Source organism: Ambystoma mexicanum, chromosome 12, assembly GCF_040938575.1.
Source record: "Ambystoma mexicanum isolate Mex_15411 chromosome 12, UKY_AmexF1_1, whole genome shotgun sequence".
Lineage (NCBI taxonomy): Eukaryota > Metazoa > Chordata > Amphibia > Caudata > Ambystomatidae > Ambystoma > Ambystoma mexicanum.
This window is the reverse complement of record NC_090936.1, coordinates 171,533,358-171,559,960: the sequence shown is the minus strand read 5'-3', so window position 1 is coordinate 171,559,960 and position 26,603 is coordinate 171,533,358. Positions and strand designations below refer to the sequence as shown.

Sequence of the window (26,603 nt, the reverse complement as noted above, 5' to 3'; positions counted from 1 at the left end):
AGGTGTAAGTGTTGGGGAGAATTCTCAAAAATTCCTCGCTACATTAGAGCTCTCCAGCTCTTTTGTTAAACTTTGGGACTTTGAACTTTTCAAATCAATGTGTTTTTACTTTTGTTTTTTTTGGTTATAGAGTTTTAGACAACTCCATAGACATCTTTTCATGTGTCACGCAGCACCCTCAGTGCAGTGGCACAGAGAAACCTTTTCAGGCTGTTCCAAGGTTTAAATACCTTCTTTGGGATAAACTACTGTTTCCCAGAGAAAGTAAAGTGAAATTGATTTTACTAGTCTTTTCAAATTCCTAGACCCAGCCCACCCTATCTTACAATGGAGTGGTGGAGGGGTTACTTAGTATCCCCTATGTCTAAACACTCTTGTCGCAGTCAAATGCTACCCTTTCCTCTCGAAATGGCTTGTGGCAGTGGTTTTACAACAAACTTCATTGATTTTTCACGACCGCGAACACCAGTAGCGTTAAATCGCGGGAGCCATGTGTTAGGGAGAATTCTCTGTTTAGGCTGAATTTCCTAACCTAGTGAGTCCCCCAGCAGCTTTGCTGGATTTTTGGGGTTTATTTTTTTCTCCTGCCAAGAGTGAGACTCTTTTACCCTCACTCTTGGACATGATTTGAGTGTGTTTCTTTGACTCTAGATGTGTTGAATGGGCTATGGGTTCTTTTACCCCATAGGGCTTCATGTGTTTTTGTGATGTGTGTTACACAGCACCCTCAGTGCAGTGACACAGGGGTGTCATAGTGACCCCCCAGTATAGACTCCATACCCTGGGATTGACTACTGTCTCCCAGGGCATGTAAAGTCACCATTGACTTTACTAGTCTTAAATTCTGAACAGAACCAGTACCAACCATCATATTATGGACGTACTGGCTGGGGCAATTCGATTGCCCCAGGGTCTGTTAGTCGAGGGGGCACGTCTCCGTCCCCCCTGATCGAGTTTTGGCTGGTGGCAGTGGATACTACTTTTTATATTCAACCGCAAATATTTTCCTATGGGATTTCCCATTGTTTTAGGCTACTATCTTTATTTAATTATTTACGGTAGCCTCGAACATACCGCCGGTTTATTTAATATTAATTCTCCGGTTGGTATTTTTTGCCAAAACTTGATTCTAAAATGGCGTTTGTGTTCTATTCTGTGACTCCAACCCAAGTCGAGCCCTTTGTTCCACTTTTTAGCGGGCTTCTCCACAGAAGCCCTCCAAAGTGGTGCCACTATGTCTGGGGTACTTAGGAGGGGTGGAGGGGAATTTAGGCACCCTGGACTGAGTTGCCTAGGCAACTCAAGTCACACTATGTCCTGATTGGCCCAAGTGGTGAGCCGGCCGGCTCACCACTTAGCATGTTGAGTGACAGCTAGGCTGAGTGAATGGGGGTTTGCTGCATAAAAGCAGGGCTTTGGGGACTGGAACTTCAGAAGTCGCCACAGGACCTAAGAATCCGACGAGGGAGAAGCTGAGCCGACCTGCCACGACACTACCGGTGGAGCCCTGCTGGACCGTCTCACCACTTTTCCCAACTACAGAGGACATCTCCCGCCGGAGAGTCTTCTTCCTTTGACTGGTGGGGATAACCAGTTTCACCGTTTTTTCGCTTTCCGGACGTATCTCGTGTCCGCCTTGCCCGTGCCAAGCACCCTGGCAACCGGGATACCACGTTTTACCCCGACCGCGAGACAAAGGTACCACCTTTAACCGGAAAACTCTGCGGCTGGTTTCTTCCCTGGTAGTGCAACGACCTTCATCTTTTCTCCAAGTCGAGATCTTCTCTTCCCCTGGACGACGACGCAACTTGCACCCACTACCAGGAACAACTGCCACCGCTGGAGGATCCTTCCCACTTAAGGTACCGTGTCCCGCCTGGCTTCCCTTGCTACCGACTGTACGGGGTAGATTTAGTCCCCGGCTTTCGGACCTGGGTTAGCCTGGGACACCTTGGCTAAACTTTTCTAAGCCTCTCTAAACGCTTTTCTGAACCCTCTGCAAGACTTTCTAAGCCTAGTGTAACTGTGTGATCTTGGGCGCATTTGTGCTCTGCTCTCTCTAAGAGTGGGCCCAGCCTTTGGACTTTGGCTCACCAGTGACTTTTGCTCTTCTGCCTTGCTAACAGTGTTCTTGAATCTTAGAGTGGTGTACCTTCCCATATTCTGTCCCCCCCCCCTTTCTTTCACAAACTTTATTAGAGTGCAATCTAGTTAAGCGCTCACCTCTGTATGAAAATAAGTGGTGTTTTACTGTGATTTTCTAATAGGGGAAAAAGGGGTGTATATATCATAATAGTAACTGTGTTTAGAATATTTTACAATAAGAGTGCTGGAGTGTTTCAACTGTGTTTTTTAAATAAATAATTATATACTTTGATACCAAAGCTCTGGTCAGTGTTTGCTTGTATTATTGTATCGGAAGCCTATTGAGTATACTTTGCATACTGCCTAACTCTTCTTGAGGGAAGTCTGACTGCTCAGCCACAGCTACCAGGTAAATCTGGGTGGTACAGACTGCTACCAAGTGGGTTTACTGCGAACACCTGTAGTCTTAAATCTTTTGCAGTGGTCCCTAAGGGAACTGCACAGGTTTCTGCCTAACGCCATGTTTTTCAAGATGGTGTCTAAGCCCCTTTTGTTTAAACAGGTCCCATTCTTTTTATCACCATTTCCTTTTGGAAAGGTCCTTCTAGAGTTTGTCTCTGCGCGCCAAACTAGGTTTGGCCTCTCTGTTCCTACACCTTTGGCGGGCTTCAGGACTGAAGACCGCCTCTGGCGCCCGAGTGTCTGGGGTGGGCAGGAAGTGAGGGAGGTTCCCGAAACTCCCTGTGCTTAGTCTCCTAAGAGACGCAAATGCACTCTGGCGTGATTGGGTGGCTGAGTGTCCGTCAAGGACAGCCACCCTGCTGGGCGAGTGGCAGCTAGGCTGGAATGAATGGGAGAGAACTGTATAAAAGGCAAGTTTCTTGGCTTGGAAGGCAGTCAACCACTGGAACGAAAGAACCAAAGACGAGCTTGAAGAGGATGGCTGCTGCAACTCCTGGAACGTTGGTTTGCTCAGTGAAGCCCTGCTGCAGGTCTGAATCGCCAAGTTCATCTCGACGGAGAAGCCCTTCAAAGACGACTTCACCCTTTGTGTTGGTGGGACCAATCAACTCGACCCGTAAGCTACCTGGATACCATTCTCTGAGCTTGTTGTATTTTCCTCAGTGTGCTGCAGGAAATCGAATAACCAGGGAGAGGGACCAGTTTGTGTGCTTTACTACAGCTACCGGAATCGAAGATTTGCCAGTTGTCAGCTTTGCAACCAGTCCCAGTGCAGTGCAGGGGTCCCCCGAAGTCCTCACTCTTGTCCCCACGACTGAGGCTCAGGAACAGCGAGATCGGCAGGAACTTTCAGTAAAGACGTCTTCAGCTGCATCTTTTTCTTCATTGTAAGGTACTGTGAAACCCCGACCGACAAAACTTACCTCACTGCGAAAGTGCTTGAAACTTGGGTCACAAGCCGACTAGGCCTGCAAGTTGCCTAACATATGAATCTTTTTTTTTCTTTTCAAAAAGTGTTTTTATTTAAATTTTTCCTTCATACAACTCACAAAAAGGCAAGAAGACAAAGCAATAATATCAGTCAACTCCCCAACCTAAACACAGCACCTAGATACCCCCCCCCCCACTGCACCCCAAGGCCTCCATTGGTCGCACACTTACTAGGATATCATTATTACTACACACATTCATTGCTGGTACAAATAGAAGTAATACAATATCAGGTTTAAGGACGGATACTATGCCCACACCACCACAGCAAATCTGTCCCAGAAACTCCCAGGTGTGCATGCCATGCAAGGTCAGGCTCATGCCACCAGACGCTAAATGGATCGATCAGTCACTCAGGCTCACACCCTGTAATCAAAGCGTTGATTGGGAGGGGGGGGTTTCCCCTGGTGGGGCACCCACCCCCCACAACTGGGGCAGAGTGTCTCCCTCCTCTGTCCTGTAAGTTCTGAAGGCCGCCCAATAGTCTTTAGGCCTGATCTTCTGAGGGATTATTGAATTGCGTCTCCTTTGTACAGTCGGACATGACGGAGGACCAGTGCTGAAAAGTGGGGGGCCTAGTGGCGCCCCCGTATTGCGCTATTAGTGATCTAGCCACCACAAGGCCATTCCCACCAGGCGCTTCTCGCTGCAGGTGCCTTCCTCCAGCAGGGCGAGCACCCAGATCTCGGGTGTTACTGGTATGTGGGAGTCCACCATTTTGGCTAGGTCCATCCTTGTCCACAAGGGCTGTATCCGGGGGCACAGCCAAACCACATGGTAGAAATCTGCATGCATCTGGTCACACCACCTACAGTTTGAAATCCTGTGTGGATAAATCTTATTTAACCGGTGCGGTGAGTAATATACCTGATGAAGGTACTTTAAAATGTATCAAACGGAGTCTATTAGATAGTTTGGGATTGTGCATATATCTTGTTCCACTGCCCATCATTCAGTTAGTAACCCAAGTTGGCCTCCCACCTATCCCTATGGGGGGTTGCATGGATGGGACGGCCGGGCCGGGCGAGGCTTTACAGGGTTGATGATAATTTACCGCTGGGTGTAGGTGTGGTAATATATGTCATTATCGGGGAAACGGCTGGTGTGTTTGGAAAGCCCGGCCAGCTGGCATGTAGCACCTCCCGCAGAAAAAGTACAAGAAATGGGTTAAAGAGGACCATTCACCCTTGACCTTCAAATTCTCCCACAAGATGAATCTACCCCGAGGTGCAATATCCCCTAGTGTCAGTCTGCAAGCGGGTAAACTGTTGGATAAAGATCGCTTTATGAGTAAGGGGAATGCCCCGCACACAGTAAACAGCGATATATCGGGAGTACCACTGCCCCTGACACGCCAGCCGATCCCATGCCCTCCGAGTGATTGCTATTGGCTGCACTTCCGCTCTACTACACAGTTTTGGTAGCGGAGCTGAACAGCCAGGCTTATCTCAAGAGGGCAATGTGAGCAGTAATAATGATACACAGAGGTCTACAATCACAAGTGTTTAAGTAAACTCTTACACTCAAGGTTTCTTTGATAAATACCTATTAATTGATCAGTTATAAAACATTCATTAGAAGGAGGCAATATAATCACACACAAATAGACTTCAATACTATTTCAGAATACTTTTCAATATGAGTAAAAGGCAAATATTATTAAAACATGAAAGGTTAAAATTAGACAGCGCATATACTTTGAGTTCACCAGAAGAGTCAATTCAATAGGCTAGGCCAAAGTCAATGGGCTAAAGTCTTGGATTAGGGTAAAGCGGTTTTGGTAAGTAAACAGTAAAGTCTCTGCACAAGTTCTTGGAAGTAGTTTGTAAAAAGAATCATATGTTGGGTCACAAGCTGATTAGGCCTGCGAGTTTCAAAAGTTTCAAGCACTTTCACTGAGAGAGGTAAGTACTCTTATTTCACAGTACCTTAATATGAAGAAAATATGCAGATGAAGACGTTGGTTCCTGGCAGTTCATGCAGATCTTGCGGTTCCTGTGCCTCAGTCATGGGGACAAGAGGAAAGACATCGTGGGACTCCTGTACTGCACTGGGACTGGTCAAAAAGCAGACCTTCGGCAAACTTCAATTTCGGTGGCTGGGAGTAAAGCATACAAACTGGAGTCTCTCTCCCCCTGGTTCTACTGTTTCCTGCAGCAACTCTGAGAAAATTCAACCAGCTCCGAGATAGGTTTCCAGGTGGCTTAGTTGTGAGTTGTTTGGTCCCACCAACTCAAAGGGAGAAGTCGTCCTTGAAGTGGCTTCTCTGTCGATGTGAACTTGGCGATTCAGACCTGCAGCAGGGCTTCACCGGGAAAACCAACAGTCCAGGAATTGCAGCAGACATCCTCTTCAAGCTCTTCTTCAGTTCCTTCGTTCCAGTAGTAGACTCTGCCTTCCAAGCCAATCGACTCGCCTTTTATTCATTTCTCTCTCATTTCATTCATTCCAGCCGTCGCTCACCCAGCAGGGTGGCTGTCCTTGACGGACAATCAGCCAGCCAGTCACCACAGAGTGCATTTGAGTCTCCTAGGAGACTAAGCACAGGGAGTTTCGGGCACCTCACTCACTTCCTACCCACCCCCAAAACTCTAGAAGGACCTTTCCACAAAGAAATGGTGAAAAAAGACCGGACCTGTTTGTTTATTTATTTTACTTTATTTTTGGCATTTCAACTTAACAGTTACAAACTGATTGCCCAACAGCGGGCGTGTTAACTTGCGTCGGTAAGATCCACCAGCTCCCTCCCCTTCCCCACCCCCCATCATGAATCATCATGCACTTCCTTTTTAAATGGTCTCATTCTGGGTACTGTTCACCAGGACTGAGTGGTCGCGGACATTCCCTCAGGGTTCTCATCTTGTTGGGGTTGAAGAAGATGAATTGTCTGAGTTGGGGATTAGATACATTATGGAGGGTCCCCAAATGTCTGGGTAGCGTGCATGCAGAGGAAATGTCTTAATGAAGTCCGTTTCCACATCTTGGCAGTAGAGCACGTCCTTCAGCCAATTTGCTTGCGTTGGAGCTGGGCCCCGGCCCCGGCCCCATGACATGGCGACTCTCCTCCGTGCCAATAACAGTAGGATGCTGGCTAGTTTTCGGTGATAGCTGTTTCGTCATCCTGAGTATTGCAATAATGGGGATGGGTTGTAGTTATTCCCCAATTATAGCTTCTGTTGTTTGGTGGACTGTTAGGGAGAATTCTCTTTTTAGGCTGAATTTCCTAACCTAGTGAGTCCCCCAGCAGCTTTGCTGGATTTCTGGAGTTTGTTTTTTTCTCCTGCCAAGAGTGAGACTCTTTCTCCCACTCTTGCACATGATTTATAGTATTCCTTTGAATGTTAATGTGTTTTATGGGCTATGGGATCCTTTACTCCATAGGGTCTCATGTGTTTTTACGATGTGTGTTACACAGCACCCTCCGTGCAGTGACACAGGGGTGTCATAGTGACACCCCACCATAGACTTCATACCCTGGGACTGACTGTCTCTCAGGGCATGTAAAGTCACCATTGGCTTTACTAGTCCCAAATTATGAACAGAAACCAGTACAAACCATCATATTGTGGACGTACTGGTTGGGGCAATTCGATTGCCCCGGGGTCTGTTAGTCGAGGGGGCACGTCTCCGTCCCCCCTGATCGAGTTTTGGCTGGTGGCAGTGGAAACTACTTTTTATATTCGACCGCAAATATATTCCTATGGGATTGTCCCATTGTTCGAGGCTACCAACTTTAATTATTTAATTCTCATAGCCTCGAACATACCGCCAGTTTATTTATTTAATATTAATTTCGCCGGTTGGTATTTTTTGCCAGGTCTCGATTCTAAAATGGCGTTTGTGTTCTCTTCTGTGACACCAACCTAAGTCGAGCCCTTTGTTCCACTTTTTGGCGGGCTTCTCCACAGAAGCCTCCAAAAGTGGTGCCACTCTGTCTGGGTATCACAGGGGGTGTGGGAGGGTGTTTAGGCACCCTGGACTGAGTTACCTTGGTAACTCAAGTCGCACTCTGGTGTGATTGGCCCAAGTGGGGAGCCGGCCGGCTCACCACTTAGCATGTTTGATTGACAGCTAGGCTGAGTGAATGGGTGTGTGCTGCATAAAAGCAGGGCTTTGAGGACTTGAACTTCAGAAGTCGCCACAGGACCTGAGAATCCGACGAGGGAGAAGCTGAGCCGACATACCACGACGACACCACTGGTGGAGCCCTGCGGAACCGACTTGCCACTTCCCAACGACAGCGCAGATCTCCAGGCTGGAGAGGCTTCTTCCCCTGACTGGTGGGCACAACCAGTTTATCTTCTTCTCTTAGCACCCCAGACCGGCTTGTGGTCGAATTGTCCGTGCCAAGCACCCTGGCAACCGGATAGCCACTTACCACTGGACCGCGAATCAAAGGACCGTTCCTTTTACCTGAGAAACTTAGCGGCTAGTTTCTTCCCTGGCAGTGCAACGGACTCCTGTCTTCCTCCCCGACGAGATCCTCTCTTCCCCCGGACGAAGCCCCGACTTGCATTCGCTGCCAGGAACAACTGCCCTCGCTAGAGTATTCTCACCACTTTAAGGTACTGTGTCCGCCAGGCCTCCCTTTCTAAAGATTGCTACAAGGTAATAATAACCCCTTAACCTTCTGGACTGGGCTGGCCGCCTTGACCTTCTAACCTGTCCCTTTCTTTTGGTCCAACTCTTTTTGAACCTTTTCAAGACTTTTGTGCACTGCAACCGTGTGACCTTGGACACATTTCGTTTGATCCTCTTAAAGTGGATCCAGCCTACTGAACTCTAACTTCACGGTTTTACTTTGCCTTCCTCTCTTGTTGTGTTCGTGAAAAAGTTGGGGGACTGTTTCAATTTATTCTCTGCTTTTCTCTCCCTTTTAAAACAAATTATTAGAGTGCCATCTACGTTAAGAGCTCACCGCTGTCTGAAAATAAGTGGGGCTTTACTTAAGACTTGTCTAAAATTCTTCTAATGGAGTGTATATCTTTTAGTGACCGTGTTTTTGAATTGCTTACTATTAGTGCCTGTGTGTTTTTCTAGATGTGGTTTTAAATAATTATCTCTTTTACACCAATACCTGGTCAGTGTTTACTTGTTCTACTGTGTTCTTTTGACCTATTGTGAATACTCTGTATACTGCCTAACTCTTCTTGAGGGAAGTCTGACTGCTCAGCCATAGCTACCAAGTGAATTTGTTTGGTACAGACTGCTACCAAGTGGGTTTACTGCCAAACACCTGTAGTCTTAAATCTTTTGCAGTGGTCCCAGAGGGAACTGCACAGGTTTCTGTCTAACATGGATTTATGTCCAAAACAAGCTTATGGCTGGGCAGTCCCAGGCTAAGTGGAGAAAGTCGGCCGATGGGGTGTTACATCTTCCACGCGACGCTTCTATCTCTGATTGTTGCGCCCGACCTTTGGTATAGTATGTTTGGTGGAGATAATTGAAATGGATTTGTTTAAAGTGTGAATTCAGTGCTCATTTCTGGGTTTGTTGCAGAATGTATGCCCACTCCTCGTCCGTTATCAGGGTTCTTGGACTGCTCCCATCTCGTTTTTGTTCGTGCATTTGCAGTTAAGGTATCGGTTATTAGGAATTTGTATGTTAGCGAGACCAGTCTGCCCTCGCCCTGTGCCTGGGTCACACTATGCAGTAACTGCCACATCAGTGGTTGTGGGAATGAAGGTAGGAATACTTTCAGCGTGTAGCGAGTCCTAAAATATGTGAATATGTCTAGAGCGGTGACACTACCTCTCTCCTTGGCTAGCTGGGGAGTTATAAAGGTTCCTTCCTTGAACAGGTCCCCCAGTGTGCTTATGTGGAGTTTATCAGCCCATTGGTGGAAGACTGTTTCTGACGTTAGGGGTATCCCTGGTATGAACTTCACAGGTAGAAGAGTAGAGAATCTGGTCTGGATATTATATTTCTGGGCCAGTTTTTTCCAGAATTATGTTCAGTGTGGAGTGGGGTACTGGGAGCTCACTTATGACAGCTCGCAGTAGGTTAGGTGTTGCTAGGTCTCGTTATATTTGAACGTGTGGTCTAATGAAGTGTTTGGAGTACCAGTAGCTAAGGAAATGTGCCTGTGCCGCCCAGTAGGGTCGTTCTAGGTCGGGGAGTGCCAGTCCTCCCCTGGATACTGGCAGAACAAGTGTCGAGTAGGCCACCCTTGCTGGTTTGCCGGGCCACAGTAATTCCAGAATTAGGCTCCTGACTTTATTTTGGAAGGATTGTGGCACTAATGATATGTTAGTGATATGTTAGTAAACGCGTAGAGGAACTTGGGGAGGATCACCATCTTGACTAGCTAATCTCTCCCCCATAGAGTTAGTGGGAGTGTTTTCCATCTATTTACTTTCTCTTGGAGCGTATTAAATACTGCTTCGTGTTGTCACAGAATATATCTTGGTAATTTTGGGACATTAGGATCCCAAGATATCATACGTGAGAACTCTCCCACTTGAATCCATAATCGTCAGAGTATGTACTAGTAGCTGGAGTTAGGGGAAATATGTCCGATTTGGAGTGGTTAATATTTAGGCCGGAGACGGCGCCAAATTTGCCGACTTTGCGCATGACAGGATTTACGTTTTCACTGTGGTCTTGGATGTATAGTACGTCGTCGGCATAGAGGGATACGATTAGCCTGTGGGTCCCTATGGAAAGACCTCCTGTGGAGTTGTCGTGTACGTAGGACTGTATGTAGGGGTTCTATTATCAATGCAAATATTGGGGCCGACAGCGGGGCAGCCCGGTCGGGTCCCGCGGTATAGATTTATATGGGTGGATCTCGTCGTTCCTAGAACGATGTACGATTGGGGTTTGTTATATAGTAGGGAGACAAGTCGGACAAAGTAATTCCCCAAGCCTAGTTGTTTTAGTACGGCGAACAGGAAAGGCCATTCGACAGTCCAAGGCTTTTTCTGCATCGAGGAGGACTGCGATCGCCTGGTGGGTAGGGTCGAGTGCCACCATGGTGGCAAACAGCCGTCTAATACCAAATGTTGTTACGCCCTGGCGCAAAGCCTGCCTGGTCCGCCAATACCAAACCTTGCATCAAGGGGAGTAGTCTCTTGGTAAATTTGTTTTCTAGGATCTTATTGTCCAGGTTGATTAACGAGATTGATTGGAGGTAGAGATGCACACCACTCTTGGTTACTTGGTTCAGTCAGTATAGTAGATAGCTAAAGATACTTATTCAATGTTTTTTAACGTGCACCCAGTTACTAAAGTGCTACCTTTAGTGGACAAAACAGGAAAACTGGGGGATTCACCCAAACAGATGAACAAACAAGGGCACAGGTATAAGCAACTCAATTGCACTTATTCTTGAAAGCCCAATAGGCAAATTAAATCATTCAACACCACAATGATTCAACATTTGGATTCAAGTATTATTTGTATACTTTTTCTTGTTAAACTATACCAGTGTATTTCTATATCGTCCTACACTAATCTTTACAAATCATCATCATACACGTGTCTTGTCAGAACATGGAATATGATTTGTAAAAAGATTTCCCTAAGAGATGATCTCTCTTGATCTCAGCACATTTGTTGTGTCAATACATAACTTTACATTTACATAAAGTCCCAATATTTGGATGGGAATAAGTCACTGAAAATGGATGACCACTATTGTAACTTGTACCCTATCTCTAACTACGCGTTTTGGGCGCTTCCCGCCCTTCAGGTCTGAATTTTGGGTTGTGTTCCTTTCTGATTTTCTGAAAAATATATAAAAAAGCTAAATGAGTGTACTGCTTAATTGGAACATTCAATTGTGTACTGAATTGTAAAAAGGTGCATAAAGAACTAACCTTCGAATCAGTCTTGGAGCCTGGTCAAGATGCCTCTGAAGTTCCAGATGATCACTGAAAAATATATATATAGATTTCTACAATGTAACTTCAGATATGCGTGGTGCAGGGGATCCCGTGCCGTTAAAAAGCGCTGGGTCCCCCTGCACCATGCCAAATTTCAGACTCGCTACAAATGCCCTTATGCTTGTGTAAAGAATGCTTACCCCCGCAAAGTCGTGGTTAATTAGCACGCAGGGATGACCTAGTGTTTCTGATGGATTTCAATCTTCCTTATCAATTGTGTGGACACAATCCTGAAAGCATATCAGATTTGTATTTTACTGTGGGGCGGTTCTCATGTGACTCAATATATTATTAGCATGACATTACAACTCAGAGTTCTCTCCTAGCTGTGTGCGCGTTCCATGCATATAACCGCGGCATCTGCTAACATCTAGCCGGTTCCTGTGGCTCGGCTTTGTATTCCCGAGGCTCTGCAGTTACGATCACTCTGATTAACGAGATTGGTATGTATGACGCATACTCTTCGGGGGGTCTGCCTGTTTTGTGTTGGAGGATTACATTGGCTTCTGAGGGTTTGTGGGAGAATCCCGGACTCCAGTGCTTCCTCATACACCCCCAGGATGAGGGGGGCCAAAATAGTTCCCTAAGATTTGTAAAATTCGCCAGGTAGCCCGTCGGGACCTGGGGCTTTGGTGTTGGGCAGACTTTTTATCGCGTCCAAGATTTCTACACTCGTAATGGGTTCATTCAGGGGCTCTCAGGAGTTCCCTCTCCACCCAATACAGTTCAGTGTCATCTAGATAGCTACGTAGGGACTTGGCGTCTATATCGTGTTGAGAGCTGTATAGTTTTTGGTAAAAGCCTCGGAATTCTTCAAGGATTTCTTCTTCTGTGTGTACGAGTGAGCCTTGTGGTGTGTGCACTCTCTCCGCCGGTGTCGGTTTCCTGTCCGCGGCGATCAGGCGGGCCAATAGGGCCCCGGGTTTTTGACCCTGTCCAGATTGGCAGACCTGGTGTCCTCGTCCCAGGAACTTCAATTCCCGCTCCGCTATGGCCATGAATTTCAGCAGTTCTTCCTTAAGCTCTGCTTGGTTGCAGGGTTCGTTCAAGATGGAGCATTTGAGTTCCAGAGTTTTCAAGCGTTCCTCACTGGCAGTCAATTCTCTTCTGATCAGTTTCAGTATTCTGTTCTCCTTTTCAATGCATACACCCCTAACGTAGCACTTCAGTGTTTCCCAGAGTGTGCCTGCTGAGGAGACTGTGCCTTGGTTGGTTTCCAGAAAGGATGCGATTTCCTCCTGTAGTTCAGTTGCAAAAACTTGATCTGACAGTGATCCGGGTTTGAATCGCCATTCGGTGGGTTCCATTTGGCATCGGGGGGGCGGGGGATGGGGTTGCTTTCTAGTGTGACCAAGGTTCTAGGAAGGATTTGACATGTTCCCTATTGGAGTGAGCTTCGTGCAGAGACCAGGAGGTAGTCAATGCGTGAACTGGTGTTGTGGACTGCTGAGAGGAAGGTGTAATCCCTTGCATCCCAGTTACTGTGTCTCCATATGTCGACTAGGCCCCACAGATTTCCAGAATCTGGAGGCTGGCTTTAGATGGTTGATTAGATGTGGTCCATGACTTCTCTTTGTGGATCCAGCGGTGTGTTCCAATCGCGCCCCCCCACCCCCAAATTATGGTTGCCGTGCCTGCCTCTGCAAGATGTGGAGGCACCCAGTCAGTTATTCGGTCCATCTATGTTGGGGGCATAGGAGGTACAAAAATGATTTCCTTCCCGGCTACGACTCCTCTCACCAGGAGTGCTCTACCCTTGGTGACTTTTTCTGTTTTTATGAGCCGGAAACAGGATTTGTGGTTAATAAGGATGGCCACACCCCTGGCGTATGACGAATATGAGGAGAAATACCGATGACAACCCCAGCTCCAGGCCCAATGATGTTCAGTAGGTGTGTTTCTTGTATCATGGCTACATCCACTTGTGTCGCTTGAGGAGTTGTAGGATCCTCCTCGTTTTGGTTGGGTTATTGCCACCTCCCATATTACATGTAGCTACCTTGAATTGTGCGTGTGACAGTGCTGTTTAGGTTGAGTTTGCGTGGTTGTTGTCCTTGGGATCGGCTGGTGATGTGGAGAACACGGCAGAAGATTGCCTGGTCTTTCTCCCATCAGGGTAAAGAGTCCACAAAGACTCTGGGGATTGTGGAGTGGTGAGGAGCGGGGATCGGTTGGGGCGTTCCAATAACTGTCCTTATAAACGTTCCCATTATTCCCTCCCTGTCGGGCAACCGCCAACTTGTCCGCTAATATTTTCCCCTTCCCCCTTAGGCTAAAATAAAACAATGCTGAGCGTAGGGCGCCATTGCCCTCCAAAAGCAGCAACCCCTGTAGATGATGACTGTACTTGTGCTCGGTGTTAAAATTGGTCTCCGGCTATTGGTTCATGGTGGATCTCTTCCTCCCCTGTCTCTTCTGTGGTCTCGGGTTGTCACGCGGGGGGCCACAGCCAATGTTGTCTAAAAAGGAGTTGGCCTTCTCGGGTGAAGTGAAGAACTGAGTCTTCTTTGCGTGCAAAATGCACAGTTTGGCTGGAAATGCCATTGAGTATTGAATTTGGTTGTTGCACAGACAGCGTTTCACCTTCCATGATGCTTGTACCGCTGGTGAAAAGTCTGGAAAAATGTGCACTTTCTCTCTGTTGTACTGCAGGTCGCCCTACTCTCTGGCCAGTTTGAGGATGGTGTCACGCTCTCTGAAGTTAAGAAGCTTTGCTATTATGGGGCGAGGTGCTGCACCGGGGATCGGGCGGATGGATGGGACTCTGTGCGCACACTCCACCACAAACAGTGGGGAGAACGCTGCCTCCCCGAAGAGGTCCTTGCACAACTTGTCTACGAATTCTTCCATCTTCGGCGGGGCCAGCTGCTCCCTCAGGCCAGCCAGTCTGATGTTATTTCGGCGGGCGCGCCCCTCCAAGTCCCCGTTCTTGTCAGCCACCGACTTCATTTGTCGAAGTGTCATAACTCTGGACAACAGCGACATGGTGTTATTGTCTAGGTCCGAAATTCACTACTCTACCATGTTGAGTCCCTCACTGTGTTTGTCCAAGCGATGTCGGAGTAGGTCCACTTTGGATGACAAGGTATCCATTTTGGACTCTGTTGCCTATGCTCGCTTTGACTTCAAGGAGAATTTCTCGGATATCAAATGTTGGGGACTCGGGTGCTTCGTCTTCCTGCTCTATGATAGAGGGATGAGTGGCCGTTTGATTCGGTTGTTTTGGGTTCTTTACTATGGCTCCGGTTTCAAAGGACAGTCTTCGTTGCATTTTATTTGTTTTCTCCATTTTGGACTGGGCACTGGTTGAGAGAGGATAGGGAGCCAGCAGTGAGGATGGCGGTCTTCAGAGCCGTCGGGTGGTGACACTATATGCCCACTTGTTGAGAGGCAACCGGGTGAGGTCTGCGACTTTGTTGTTGGTCTGGTTCTTCGGGGGGGGGGGCGGCAATTCGGCTGGAGAGGTTGTGTGTTCGACTCTCAAGGTAGTTGGATCAGTGATGGCACAGGTTCACTGGATCTGCTGGTAGAGGTGGCTGATGGTACGTGCCAGTTTCGAGGAGGCGGTGCAGGCCTTGATGGATTGCTTTCCTTCCGGGATCCGGCTGGCTGTGGGACCCCGAACGACCCCCAGTCGGCGTAGTGGGCTGGTTTGCTGGGCTGTCCTGCGGTATACACGGGAGGGAACTGCGGTCTGGGTCTGCAATAGGTAGGGCTGGATGCGAGGCAGCGGCGCGCGCCTCAACGTTTCAGTGAGGGGCCAAGTTCTGGCAGGGGTGCCCAGCGGCCAGGTCACTGCTATTAATTTACAACCCCACTGGGCTGAGGGCCCGGGTTCAGTTGCGCTCTTGGCCATGTGCCTTGTGATGGGTCCTCCGCTCCTGTTACCGGCGTTGACGTTAGAGACAGCTTTGGGGGTAGAGGGGGGGGTATCTGTACTGTCCGCGCTCCGCTGATGCTGGGGCGCTCTCCCAGATACACCCAGCGGACACCAGCATTCTACCGGAATGTTCGGGAAGGGGGGGGGGCGGTACCTCTGTGTGTCCCGCGAGTTTGGGCTGCCCTCCACTCCTACGTTGCCTGGGACCAGCGGAATGCACCTTTAGCCTTGAGGTTATGGGCCACCGGTTGTCGCTGCAGCTCTCAGTGACACTCGGATATGGCGGCGTATCTGCGGGGCAGGAGGCCATGAGGTCGGGAGGCTCCTGTCCCCGCGCTGTGGTCCCAGGATTGTTGCGGTGGGTCAAGTGTAAGGCTGGGGGTGCGGGTTGTGCTCCTACCTGGTGCTCGCCATTTTTCCAGCAGCCCGGCCGGGGTGGCGTCTGGCTTTGCTGTGTCCCTGCGGCAGGCAGGCCCCAGTCGCAGAACGCAGTAACTCCAGGCGTGTTACCCGGGGGCACGTGCAGAAGCCCGATCGCACAATGTTAAACTGCTCAGCCCTCTTGGGTGAAGTCTTGCAGGTACGCTAGTATGTCTGTGCGGGCTCCTGACTACCTCCGCCTCATTCTCGCTACAGGCCCCACTGGGTGTTACCCTCCGGCAGCCAGGTCTGCCGGCAGATGATCTGAGCCGCGTCTCACGGACTCTCCCAGGGCCCCCGCCACAACGCACCCCTATCTCGGCACCGGCGGGCTGCGACGCACTATAGGATCTGCACATGCGGGGTGATGTTGGCGCAGGGGGGGCACGGCAGCCATGCGGCGGGCTTGTGGGCAGTCGGGGGACCGCGGGTCCTCTTCCAGGTCTAGCCGCACTCCCAGGGCTGTTGATGTGGTTGTCGAGGCCAGAGGGAGCCACTAGCATACGCCGGAGTTGCACCAGGATTCACCTTCCAGGTTCTGAGAGTCAGACGCGAGAGAAACCAAAAGTGACCGTTTATTTCAGGATCTTTCCGGGGGTTCCGCTAGTGAGTTGCCATCTTGGATGGCTCTCTAGCGCCCTCTGACCAGACCTGTTTTTTCAGAGGGGGCTCAGACGCCATCTTGAAAAACAGGGCTCCCACGATTTAACACTACCGGCGCTCGCGGCCGGGAAAAATCATGGTAGTACGTTGTAAAACCACTGCCACCAAGCCATTCTGCGAGGAAAGGGTAGCATTTGATTGCTACATGAGTATCTAGACACGGGCTACTAAGTAACCCCTGCAGCACTCTATTGTAAGATAGGGTGTGCTGGGTCTAGGAATTTAAGACTAGCAAAGTCAATTTCACTTTGCTTACTCTGGTTAAACAATAGTTTATCCCAGAGGAGGTATTTAATCCTTGGGAAAGCCTAAAGAGGTTTCCCTGTGCCACTGCACTAAGGGTGCTGTGTGACACAAATGAAAAGATGATGCCTGGAGTTGGTTAGGTTTCTAACCAAAAGAAACACAAGAGTAAAATACATTTGAGAGTGGGGGAGAAGGGTCACACTCTCTCCAGGTAAAAAAATCAAGGCCTCACAATCCAGCAAAGTTGCTGGGGGTCTCTAAGGTGAAGGGAATTTGCACATTTATGAGAACTATCCCCAACAGCAATAACCTCCGCACGACGAGTGGGGGAGATCAGGCCCTCTCCTGTGCCCTCTCCTGTAAACTACCTTACTCGACTTTCCACGAGACGAGGGTGGTACTGCGGACGCACCCCATCTTCATTCCCCAGGTGCCGTCAGACTTGCATCTAAACGAGTCCTTGGTGGTACCTGTGTTTTTGAAGCCTTTGTCGCCTGCTGAATGGACTTTGCACGCGCTGTATGTGGCTAGACCGCTGAAGTTTTATGTGGCCCGCACAAAGTTTCCGGAAAACCTCTCACTTCTGTGAACTTTGGTCCTGTGAACCATGGGAAGGGCCTGTCTATTGCTTCCATTTCCAGGTGGCTCTCCGGCTGTATCACCCACTGTCACCGGGTGGCAAACAACCACTGCCTGTCCGCCTGAGAGCCCACTCTACCACGGCGATAGTTGCTACAACGACATTCCTGTCTGGTGTGCCCCTGATGGTTATCTGCAGGGCTGCTATGTGGAAGTCTGTGCACACCTTCACGAGATTCTACTGCGTTTACAGGAATTCCAGGGAGGAGTCAAGAGTCGGCTAAGCAGTGCTGCGCAAGCTGTTCGCTTGAAGGGGAGCCTGATGAGGAGGTAAGAGATGCTTATGTTGAACCTTGCCACCTCCTGTGGTTGTGCATGTGTGTACTGCTGTGTCGTGTTTATTCATAAGCATGTGAATCCATGCCAGAGCCCGTACTGGAGAAGGAAAAAGCTACTTGCCTGTAACTGTTGTTCTCCAGCATGGGTCGGCATGGATTCACATGTGAACCCTCCCACCTACCCCTCTGCGGCTCTTCTTTTGGTCCTATTGCCACTTTACGTGCTACCAAATCTGAAGATGGCTGTCAGAGGGGCTTAGGTAAAACCAGTCATTGGCTGGGCGCAGTATGACCCAGAGCTCAGCGAGTCGTTGTTAGGAGAAAGACAGTTCAGAAATTAAACCAAACTGATTTTTTCTTTTACCGAGGATTCCCAGCCTGACGGGAATATTCATGAGCATGTGAATCCATGCCAGACCTATGCTGGAGAACAACAGTTACAAGTAAGTAACAGGCCTCAAGGGACATGGGCGACGTGCTATCTCTGATCTCTAATCTCTTTGGTAATTGCCAGGATTGGTCATGGTTACAACTGGCCCGGAAAACACTTGAAAACATTAGGCAGGGATCGGGGCATGCATGACAATAGCAAGGTAGAGGTGTTCTCTTGGAACACGGGTGGAGGCGCAAATTTAACTAACTTCATGGCCTATTTATAATGCAGGGGATTCACCTTGCATCTTTCTGTTTCAAGAGACCATGATCGAATCACATTTTTCCCTCAAGGGCTTTCATGTCATCTTATGTCTGGCAGTTGGAGGAATAGCGGGTCGACCTAGAGGGGGACTTGCTATTGCCATTGATTGTAATCTAGGTATTCAATGGGAAATTATCTTCAGTAATGAATGGGTGTTGGCCATTAAGCTGGATCTAGGTACAGATCTACCTATTTTTTTATTTTATTGGTCAACCTATACTGGAACCCTGTGATTGTTGAGCTATCGGATTTCCAGGAATGTTTGACAAATATTTTGAGCTTGGTTTATGGTGGGGTGGGTTGGAGAATAATTGTTGGAGGAGACTTCAATTCTTATTGCGCGCAGGGTGCCCAGTGGAATGATGCAAATGCCACACCCACTCATTTGCACTACAATGTATTACAGGGCATGGGGTGCGATATCTTTCTTTTAGATTGGGATATGTCCTTGTTGGATTGTTGTCCATCTTCGCTCTCTTCCGATTTATACTTGGAAAGGGGGCCTTCGATCATCTAGGATTGACTACTTTTATATCTCTAATGGCCTTAGGTCCCATTGCACTTTCCTGTCCCATTCCAAATGTGGCTTGGGTCACCACTTCTTTCTTTTACTCTGGTTCTCCCTTTTCCTACCTTTTCTGTAAGATCTGACTTGGCGGGACTTTCAGTGAATGGGAGGGGAAATACAATTAAGTGGAATTGAAAAGTTGGTGGCCAAGTTGAATATACTGTTGACTACATTCTTGCTTTCTCAGACCCTGTACTTCGCAGACCTAGGTCTGGCTGAGGGCTCTTCTAACTCCCACTACAGTATAATCTTGGCCTGTATCGAAGTCAGAAGTGCATGTCCTCCTACTGCTGCTAAAACTTATTTGGGTGGTGACAGAATTTTAGAGTCTAAGATGAGCAAACGTGGTAACCTGGCTGCTTTGCGATGGCAAGCGCTCAATGATTATGTCCATTTGGATATGAAAATCTGACAATCATCGGAATTTTGTAAAATCTCTTAAGATCGAATTCAGTCTCCAGAGACATCAATCCACTCTAGATTTCCTTTGTAAGGGCAGGGATTCTAAATTCTGGAGAATTCTCAATCAGACTTTGGGTACTGGAGAGGAGGATATGAACTTTCCGATTCCGGAACAAATGTGGGTTGACATAGTCTTTACCACTTAAGTTTAGGGGCAGAGAGGGTGATTAACTGGGACTAGTGGAGGAGGGCACTTGTCCGTGGGCTGGGCAGGCCATCTTGTGGGCTATTGGTGAACTTTCTATTAAATATCTTGGCGTATTATTAAATCAACAAAAGGAAGAAACAGCCTGGGTGACTACTTTGGAAGGTAAAATCCAAATGCTGGCATGCCAAGGTGTGATGCTACATAGGCGTTATGGAAAACTTTCTGCGAAACAGATCATAGCGTTTTACCGTCAAAAGGTAATTCCCATCATTACTAATGTGAGCGACGCTATGTTGACTGCTACCAACATAAATTGGCAAAAGCTAAAAGCTTTATTCTGGCAGAAAATTGTACAGCTTCCAAAAAAGTACCCTATGACTAGAATCCGATTTGAGGTAGCCTTACAATCTCTAGCCTCAATAGTTCTCTGGAAGCAGTTCGATCTCCTGCATAAATGAAGATCCTATTCCAGCAATGCAAATCCTTAAAATAACACCACATGCAATGAATAATACCATCTTGAAAATATGGAAGACTGAATTGTTCAACCAAATGGCAAAGGAAGATATTACGGATGAAATGCTAATAAATCGCCCAAAGCGTGCAAAGATCAAGTTGCAGCGCAATGATTGGTCCAAAACAATAGCAGAGAAGGCATGCTACTCAATCTACAATGCTCAATTGACATACGAGCACTGAATGAACTTCCACATTACTTGGAACTTTTTCCAGACCCAACTATACGCACAATCTTTATGAAAATGCAGTTAAATATCCTACCTACCAGACAAAGACTATCTCAAATTCGATATTTACCGAAAGAGGAACATTTCATTGGTTTTTGTAAGAACAAAGATACACCGGAGTCTCTTAACCATCTAATTATGAGATGCCCTGCGCTAGCCGATAAGAGAAAACTTTTTGGAGTCCTATTTAAGATCTCCCAACAACAAGGCGACACCAGATGGCTAAAACTCCTCAAAGGACAAAATAACAAACTGATTTACACAGTAGCACAATTTCTAGCCAATATCTTGAAGCTTACTTAGTTACCTTTCTTGATTTTTTTTTCTCCTTTTCTTTTTTCATCCTGTATTCTGTAATCTGTAAATAATTAGAAATGTTGTATGCAATCCAAATGAAAAGTTAATGTATAAACTATATCATTTTAATTAAAAAAAAGAATTGGTAAACTTAAACCCTCCTGTGTCCGTACGGTATTCATCCCTTTGTTTTGAAAGAATGTCCTCAGACCTGGGCAGCTTTGTTGAAACTGATGGTTGACCAGATTTTCCTGACACATTCCATTTCATATTCTTGGACCCAATCTATCATTTTACCCCTCCTGAAGAAAGGGGACGTGTTATATCCAAACTGCCAGCCGATCGCCTTGATTGATGCGATTAGCAATGTTTTTGCTATCCTTTTTTTGAGGGATCTAAGCTTGGTAGTTAAAAAGCTTGACCTATTAAGTCAATTTCAGGTTGGATTTAAGCCAGAATGTTGGACTCCGCTTAACGCTACGATTGTGGACCATTTAGGATATCAAGTGCACCATACACAGGTTGGGGATGCATTCATGGCGTCCCTTCATATGACTAGTGCCTTCAATGGAGTCATCAGATCTAGGCTTTGGCAGAAACGTCTGGTGATGACTGTGCGAAGAAAGCTGGTTCAACTCCTTGCCCTTCTACATACTAACAGGTTTATTTGCAAATGCCTGATCAAGGAAGGCTCCCTGTCACAAGCTTTAAGAATGTTTGTAGGAGTGAACCAGGGATGCACCCTAGCTCCCATTCTTTTTAATCTGTACATGTGCGTTGTAGCAACCATCTGGCAAGGACCCTCCATTGCACCGACAAGGCTAGGTAACATCAAGCTGTATTGGATGGCTTTTGCCGATGATTTTCTTCTGTTTGACAGAACCCCTAGAGTTCTGAGATGCAAATTGAATCTTTTCTATGATTATGCTTTGCCCAAAAATGTACTACCCAATGCCACCAAATCTAAAGTTTTGGTGTTCTCTAGGTCGAAATACAATTAAAGTTATTACCTGGGGAAGGGTGAGGAATAAAGTTGAGTAAGTTCTAGCAGGGACCTATTTGGGGTATAAGCTCACACATCAGATCTCTATGGAAACCTGGAAAACTAGCCTCTATGAGAAGTCCTCAAAATTGGTTTCCCAGTTCATGTTTCTAAGAAATAGAATGTGTAAATGTTCCTTGCTCCCTGTAAGGCGCTACTGTCTTGCCAAATCCGAACCTATATTCCTTTATGGTCTCGTCATGTCACTGTATGAGTTGGGAAATCAGCTCAATTGCATCCAAGGTAAACTCTGGAAGGAGTTACTGGGTTTGTCTATGGCAGTACCTAATTTTGTCAGTAGACCTGAATTGTGCCTCATTTCCCTGAAGGCTTGGCATATGTGGAGACAAATCTACATTTAGGACAATTCTTCAGCCTCCTGTTAACTCTTTATACAAGGCGTTGCATACAGTGATGGAGGTTGAGTCTGTTATTTCTCTAAATCATTTCAGAACAAGGATGATGGGGTGCTGGACTAAATGAGGTAATCTGCGCTTCATTTGATACAATGTCCAGGGGGTGTGGGGGGAGGTTTTGGGAGGGGCGCAGGGGGGGGAGGTCAAGTCTCCTCTTTTTAGGGCTGACCGGGTTGAAACACTGGACTGTATATCATGTTATGCAACTTACATAGAATATTCAAGGTTAATGCGCTCCCAAGAAGGCCTGGACCTCTATATTCATCTTTTTCCGAGTGAGGAAATACTCAAACCTATATGCGTTTTAGACTCCACCAGTTTCATACTGCCGCAAGTATAAAACACTGGAAAGAGTACAATACATGTCTACCTAAAAAACTTGATTGTAGATTTTGTGGGAGTAAGGATGCATATGAAACTGAATCATCTGGTGATTGCTGTTAGGGAGAATTCTCCGTTTAGGCTGAATTTCCTAACCTAGTGAGTCCCCCAGCAGCTTTGCTGGATTTTTGGGGTTTATTTTCTTCTCCTGCCAAGAGTGGGACTCTTTTACCCTCACTCTTGGACATGATTTGAGTGTATTCCTGTGACTTGTAATGTGCTTATGGGCTTTGGGGTATTTTTCCCCATATGCTATCATTGGTTTTTGTATGTGTGTTACACAGCACCCTCAGTGCAGTAACACAGAGGTGTCATAGTGACCCCCAAACATAGACTCCATACCCTGGGACTGACTACTGTCTCCCTGGGCATGTAAAGTCACCATTGACTTTACTAGTCTTAAATTGTGAACAGAACCAGTACAAACCATCATACTGTGGAAGTACTGGTAGGGGCAATTAGATTGCCCCTGGGTCTGTTTGTCGAGGGGGTACTGTCCCGTCCCCCCTCGCCGAGTTTCTGGCTGGTGGCAGTGGATACCACGGAAATATTCCACCGGAATATTTCCCAATGGGATTTCCCATTGATTTTAATGCACCACTTTTTGGTGCAATGTTAAAGATACCGCCGGTTTATTTATTTAATATTAATTCACCGGTTGGGATTTTTTGCCAGAACTCGCCGCCAAAATGGCGTCTGGGTTCACTTCAGTAACCCTGAACCCGAGTCAAGCCTTTGTTCCACTTTTGGCGGGCTTCTGCACAGAAGCCCTCCAAAGTGGTGCCACTAGGTCTGGGTCTACAGGATGTGTGGGAGGGGGATTTAGGCACCCTGGACTGAGTTGCCTTGGCAACTTAAGTCGCACTCTTGTGTGATTGGCCCAGTGGTGAGCCCCCCGGCTCACCACTTAGCATGTTTGAGTGATAGCTAGGACTGGTGAATAGGGGCTTGCTGCATAAAAGCAGGGCTTTGGGGACTGGAACTTCAGAAGTCGCCACAGGACATAAGAAGCCGAAGAGGGAGAAGCTGAGCCGACCTGCCACGACGACACCACCGGTGGAGCCCTGCGGAACCGTCTCACCACTTCCCAACGACGGAGGAGATCTCCAGTCCGGAGAGTCTTCTTCCCTTGACTGGTGGGGACAACCAGTTTTTGCCTTCTTTTCGCCTCCCTGGAGCATCTCGTGGCCGCCTTGCCTGTGTCAAGCACCCCGGCAACCGGAATACCACTTTTTACCTCTATCGCGAAAGAGGGGTAACATCCTTTTAACCGGAAAACTCCATGGCTGGTTTCTTCACTGGTAGTGCAAAGACCTTCAGCCTTCCTCCACGTCGATCTTCTCTTCCTCTGGACGACACCGCGACTTGCACCCCACTACCAGGAACAACTGCCACCGCTGGAGGATCCTTTCCATTTTGAAGGTACTGTGTTCTGCCCGGCTTCCCTTGCCACCGATTGTACAGGGTAGATTTAGCCCTCGGCTCTCGAACCTGGGTTAGCCTGGGACACCCTAACTAAACTTTTCAAAGCTTAACAGAACTTTTCTACTCACCTGTAAAGACTTTTGAGACTTTGTGACATTGTGTGATCTTGGGCATATTTGGCCTAGCTCTCCCTAAAGTGAGCCTGGCACTGAACGTCCTTGCTCCTCAATAGACTGCCTTCTCTAATACTTACTGTGGTTCTCTGAAAAGTGTTTTGCTGCATTGCTTTCTTAATTCTGCCTTTTTCCTCCCTTTTTAAACAATTTGTTGGAGTGCCATCTAACGTTAAGCGCTCACCTCTGTCTGGAAATGAGTGGTGTTAACTAAGACTTGTCCAACAAATAACTAGGGATGTACATATAGTAATTAGGACTGTGTTTTGAATTTACTTACCTTTTTCTGTGCTAGTGTAATTTTACAAGTGTCTTTTAAATAAATAATTATATACTTTTACACAAGCTCTGGTCAGTGTTTGCTTGTGCTACTGTGCCTCTGTACCTATTCTGTATGCTCTGTATACTGCCTAACTCTTCGTGAGGGAGGTCTGACTGCTCAGCCACAGCTACCAAGTGAATCTGTGTTTTGCAGACTGCTACCAAGTGGGTTTACTGCCAAACACCTGTAGTCTTAAATCTTTTGCAGTGGTCCCAGAGGGAACTGTACAGGTTTCTGCCTAACAATTGCATGTCCTTATTTTGCTAACAAGCACACTTTATGCTTTAAAGATCTGGGTGGTGGTGCTACTGAGGTGTTTAGGAACTTGTTTTGGTGTCTGCTTATGTGGGTTACTAACATATCTTTTATTTTTGCTTTGAATAATTGTTTTAATTTTGTATCAAATGAATTGGATATAAAGAATGAAATAAGTAATGTAGGATTTGGTGATAAGCACAGAATGTAATATACGTTTTTAGCTTTCTTTTCTGAATATGTGGATGTTTTAAAGTTTTCATACACATATAAGATTTTTGTACTTTTTTACTATGTTGTGTAAGGTTTTTTGTAAACCACAAATGCAACATTTTTTTTTGTGTTAAAGCATCAAAAAAGAAAATATTTCCTGACTGGTGCACATTCCCACTCTTTTCATTCCTGCATGTTAATTCTTAATTGATGCTCTATTCACTTTGCTACACTGCAGTAGCCAAGATAGTTTTAAGTGTTTTCAAAAGTAAAGTTCTTGTGCTCTGTATCCAGAACACACCACACGTGAAAGTGCACGCCCCTTTTCGAACTTTGAAAGTAACATGTTCAATACTTAGCACATACCACTAGATGTCGGCCTCTGCAAAGCATTTGATTCCAAGCAGATCCACAAGCCTCAGAAATATGATTACGGTAAGTAATATGTGCCATATAATAGTTTAGTATATTACTTAGCTCTGGATTTGAACTGCTAAGAGTCTGTCCAAGGCCTAAATAAATAATGCTAGGTTTTATACATTCTGAGAGTTCTGTGTGCTTAACTGAACCCTTCACCCGTCTCACATTTCCGGTCTAAGCCATCCTTCTCTGTCTCACTACATTGATAGTTCAGCTAGATATTAATGTCTTTCCCTGTTTGCCAAAATAGGGAGGCGTTTCAGAATCTGCCCATTGGGCTAATTCTGAAAATCCATTTGAAAATATATCATCATGATCTTGTGTATGATTAGTTTATCACATCGGGAGATATTTGGTTCCGCCTAACCCCAAATTGTCATATCCATTTTTGGGACCCATCTAAATTGGCTAGCCCAGTGTTCTCCCGCTGCATCCTCCTCCAACACCCCCGCCAAACTCCCCTTTCTTCCCCTTTCTTCCCCTTTCTTCCCCTTTCTTCCCCTTTCTTCCCCTTTCTTCCCCCTTCTTCCCCCTTCTTCCCCCAATTACGTGTTGGCCTTTGTGTATGGAGTACTCCGGCCTAGGGCTACAGAGTATGTGTAGCATGTTTGTCTCCCTGGTCTTCCCACTGTGGCCTCCTTCATCTTTCTTTTGCTCTTAAGTAGTTCCCTCTGCACGTTTTATCTTTACATAACCGAATAAGTACAGTATTGTACACATCAAATTAACCCTGTCTGGCATTAGCAATTTGTAATTTGCAAAATTCTAGTAATTGTAATGTTTGTGAAAGGCAGCCTACATATTTGCTTTTTGTTTTAGCACCACCACACACAACATGGAAGGACAAAAGGAAATGGAGACCAAAGTACTGGAGGAAGCCTGTTTCAGACAGTAGCAGCAGCAGTAGTGATGATGAAGAATCTGCTCACAAACCTGCTAAACATGGTAAGATCGATTTTATCCGGTGTGCTTGATTTCCAAACTTAACCCCTACTTCCCGCACCATTGGACTTCTGTCAGACCTTCTGCGGATGCCCATCTTATCTTGGGAATAGCTAATAGTTTGGAGAAAGCAAAAGCACCATTCTGCCCTAGCCCATCACTGGCTCTTTGTTACTCATCTATAAATCGCAGACAGCCCTTGTTTGCATTATGAACCAAGTGTGGTGTTGAAGTTGCTCTTTGGAAGGTTGGCACTAAACAATTTCAGCTTTGCACTAGTCCTTTCCTCAATGGTTTTATTTCATAAAAATGTATAATTAATTACACATTTAGTATCGTGTAAAAATATTACTCCATCATGGGCTACTTCACATCACTTTTGGAAGTGAATTAAGGGAAAGAATCCTTTTAAAACTAAATTACTTAATCACGGAGTGCCTTCAGAAAGAAAGCATTACCAAACTGTTAATGTGAGGGCCTCAAAATGCACCGATACTGGTTCTTTTTTTCTGTTGGTGAGCGAGCACTAAATTCAGCTTTTTACAAA

The 26,603-nt window shown here is 46.7% G+C and overlaps 1 protein-coding gene across 1 annotated transcript in view; it reads left to right on the top strand.

Moving 5' to 3' along the window:
• ZFC3H1 (zinc finger C3H1-type containing) overlaps positions 1–26,603 on the top strand; it is a 1,590,362-nt gene that overhangs the window by 877,515 nt on the left and 686,244 nt on the right. Inside the window, exon 20 of the mRNA XM_069628251.1 lies at positions 25,934–26,059. Within this exon, the coding sequence (XP_069484352.1) occupies positions 25,934–26,059 (126 nt within the window). The remainder of the gene's footprint in view (positions 1–25,933; positions 26,060–26,603) is intronic.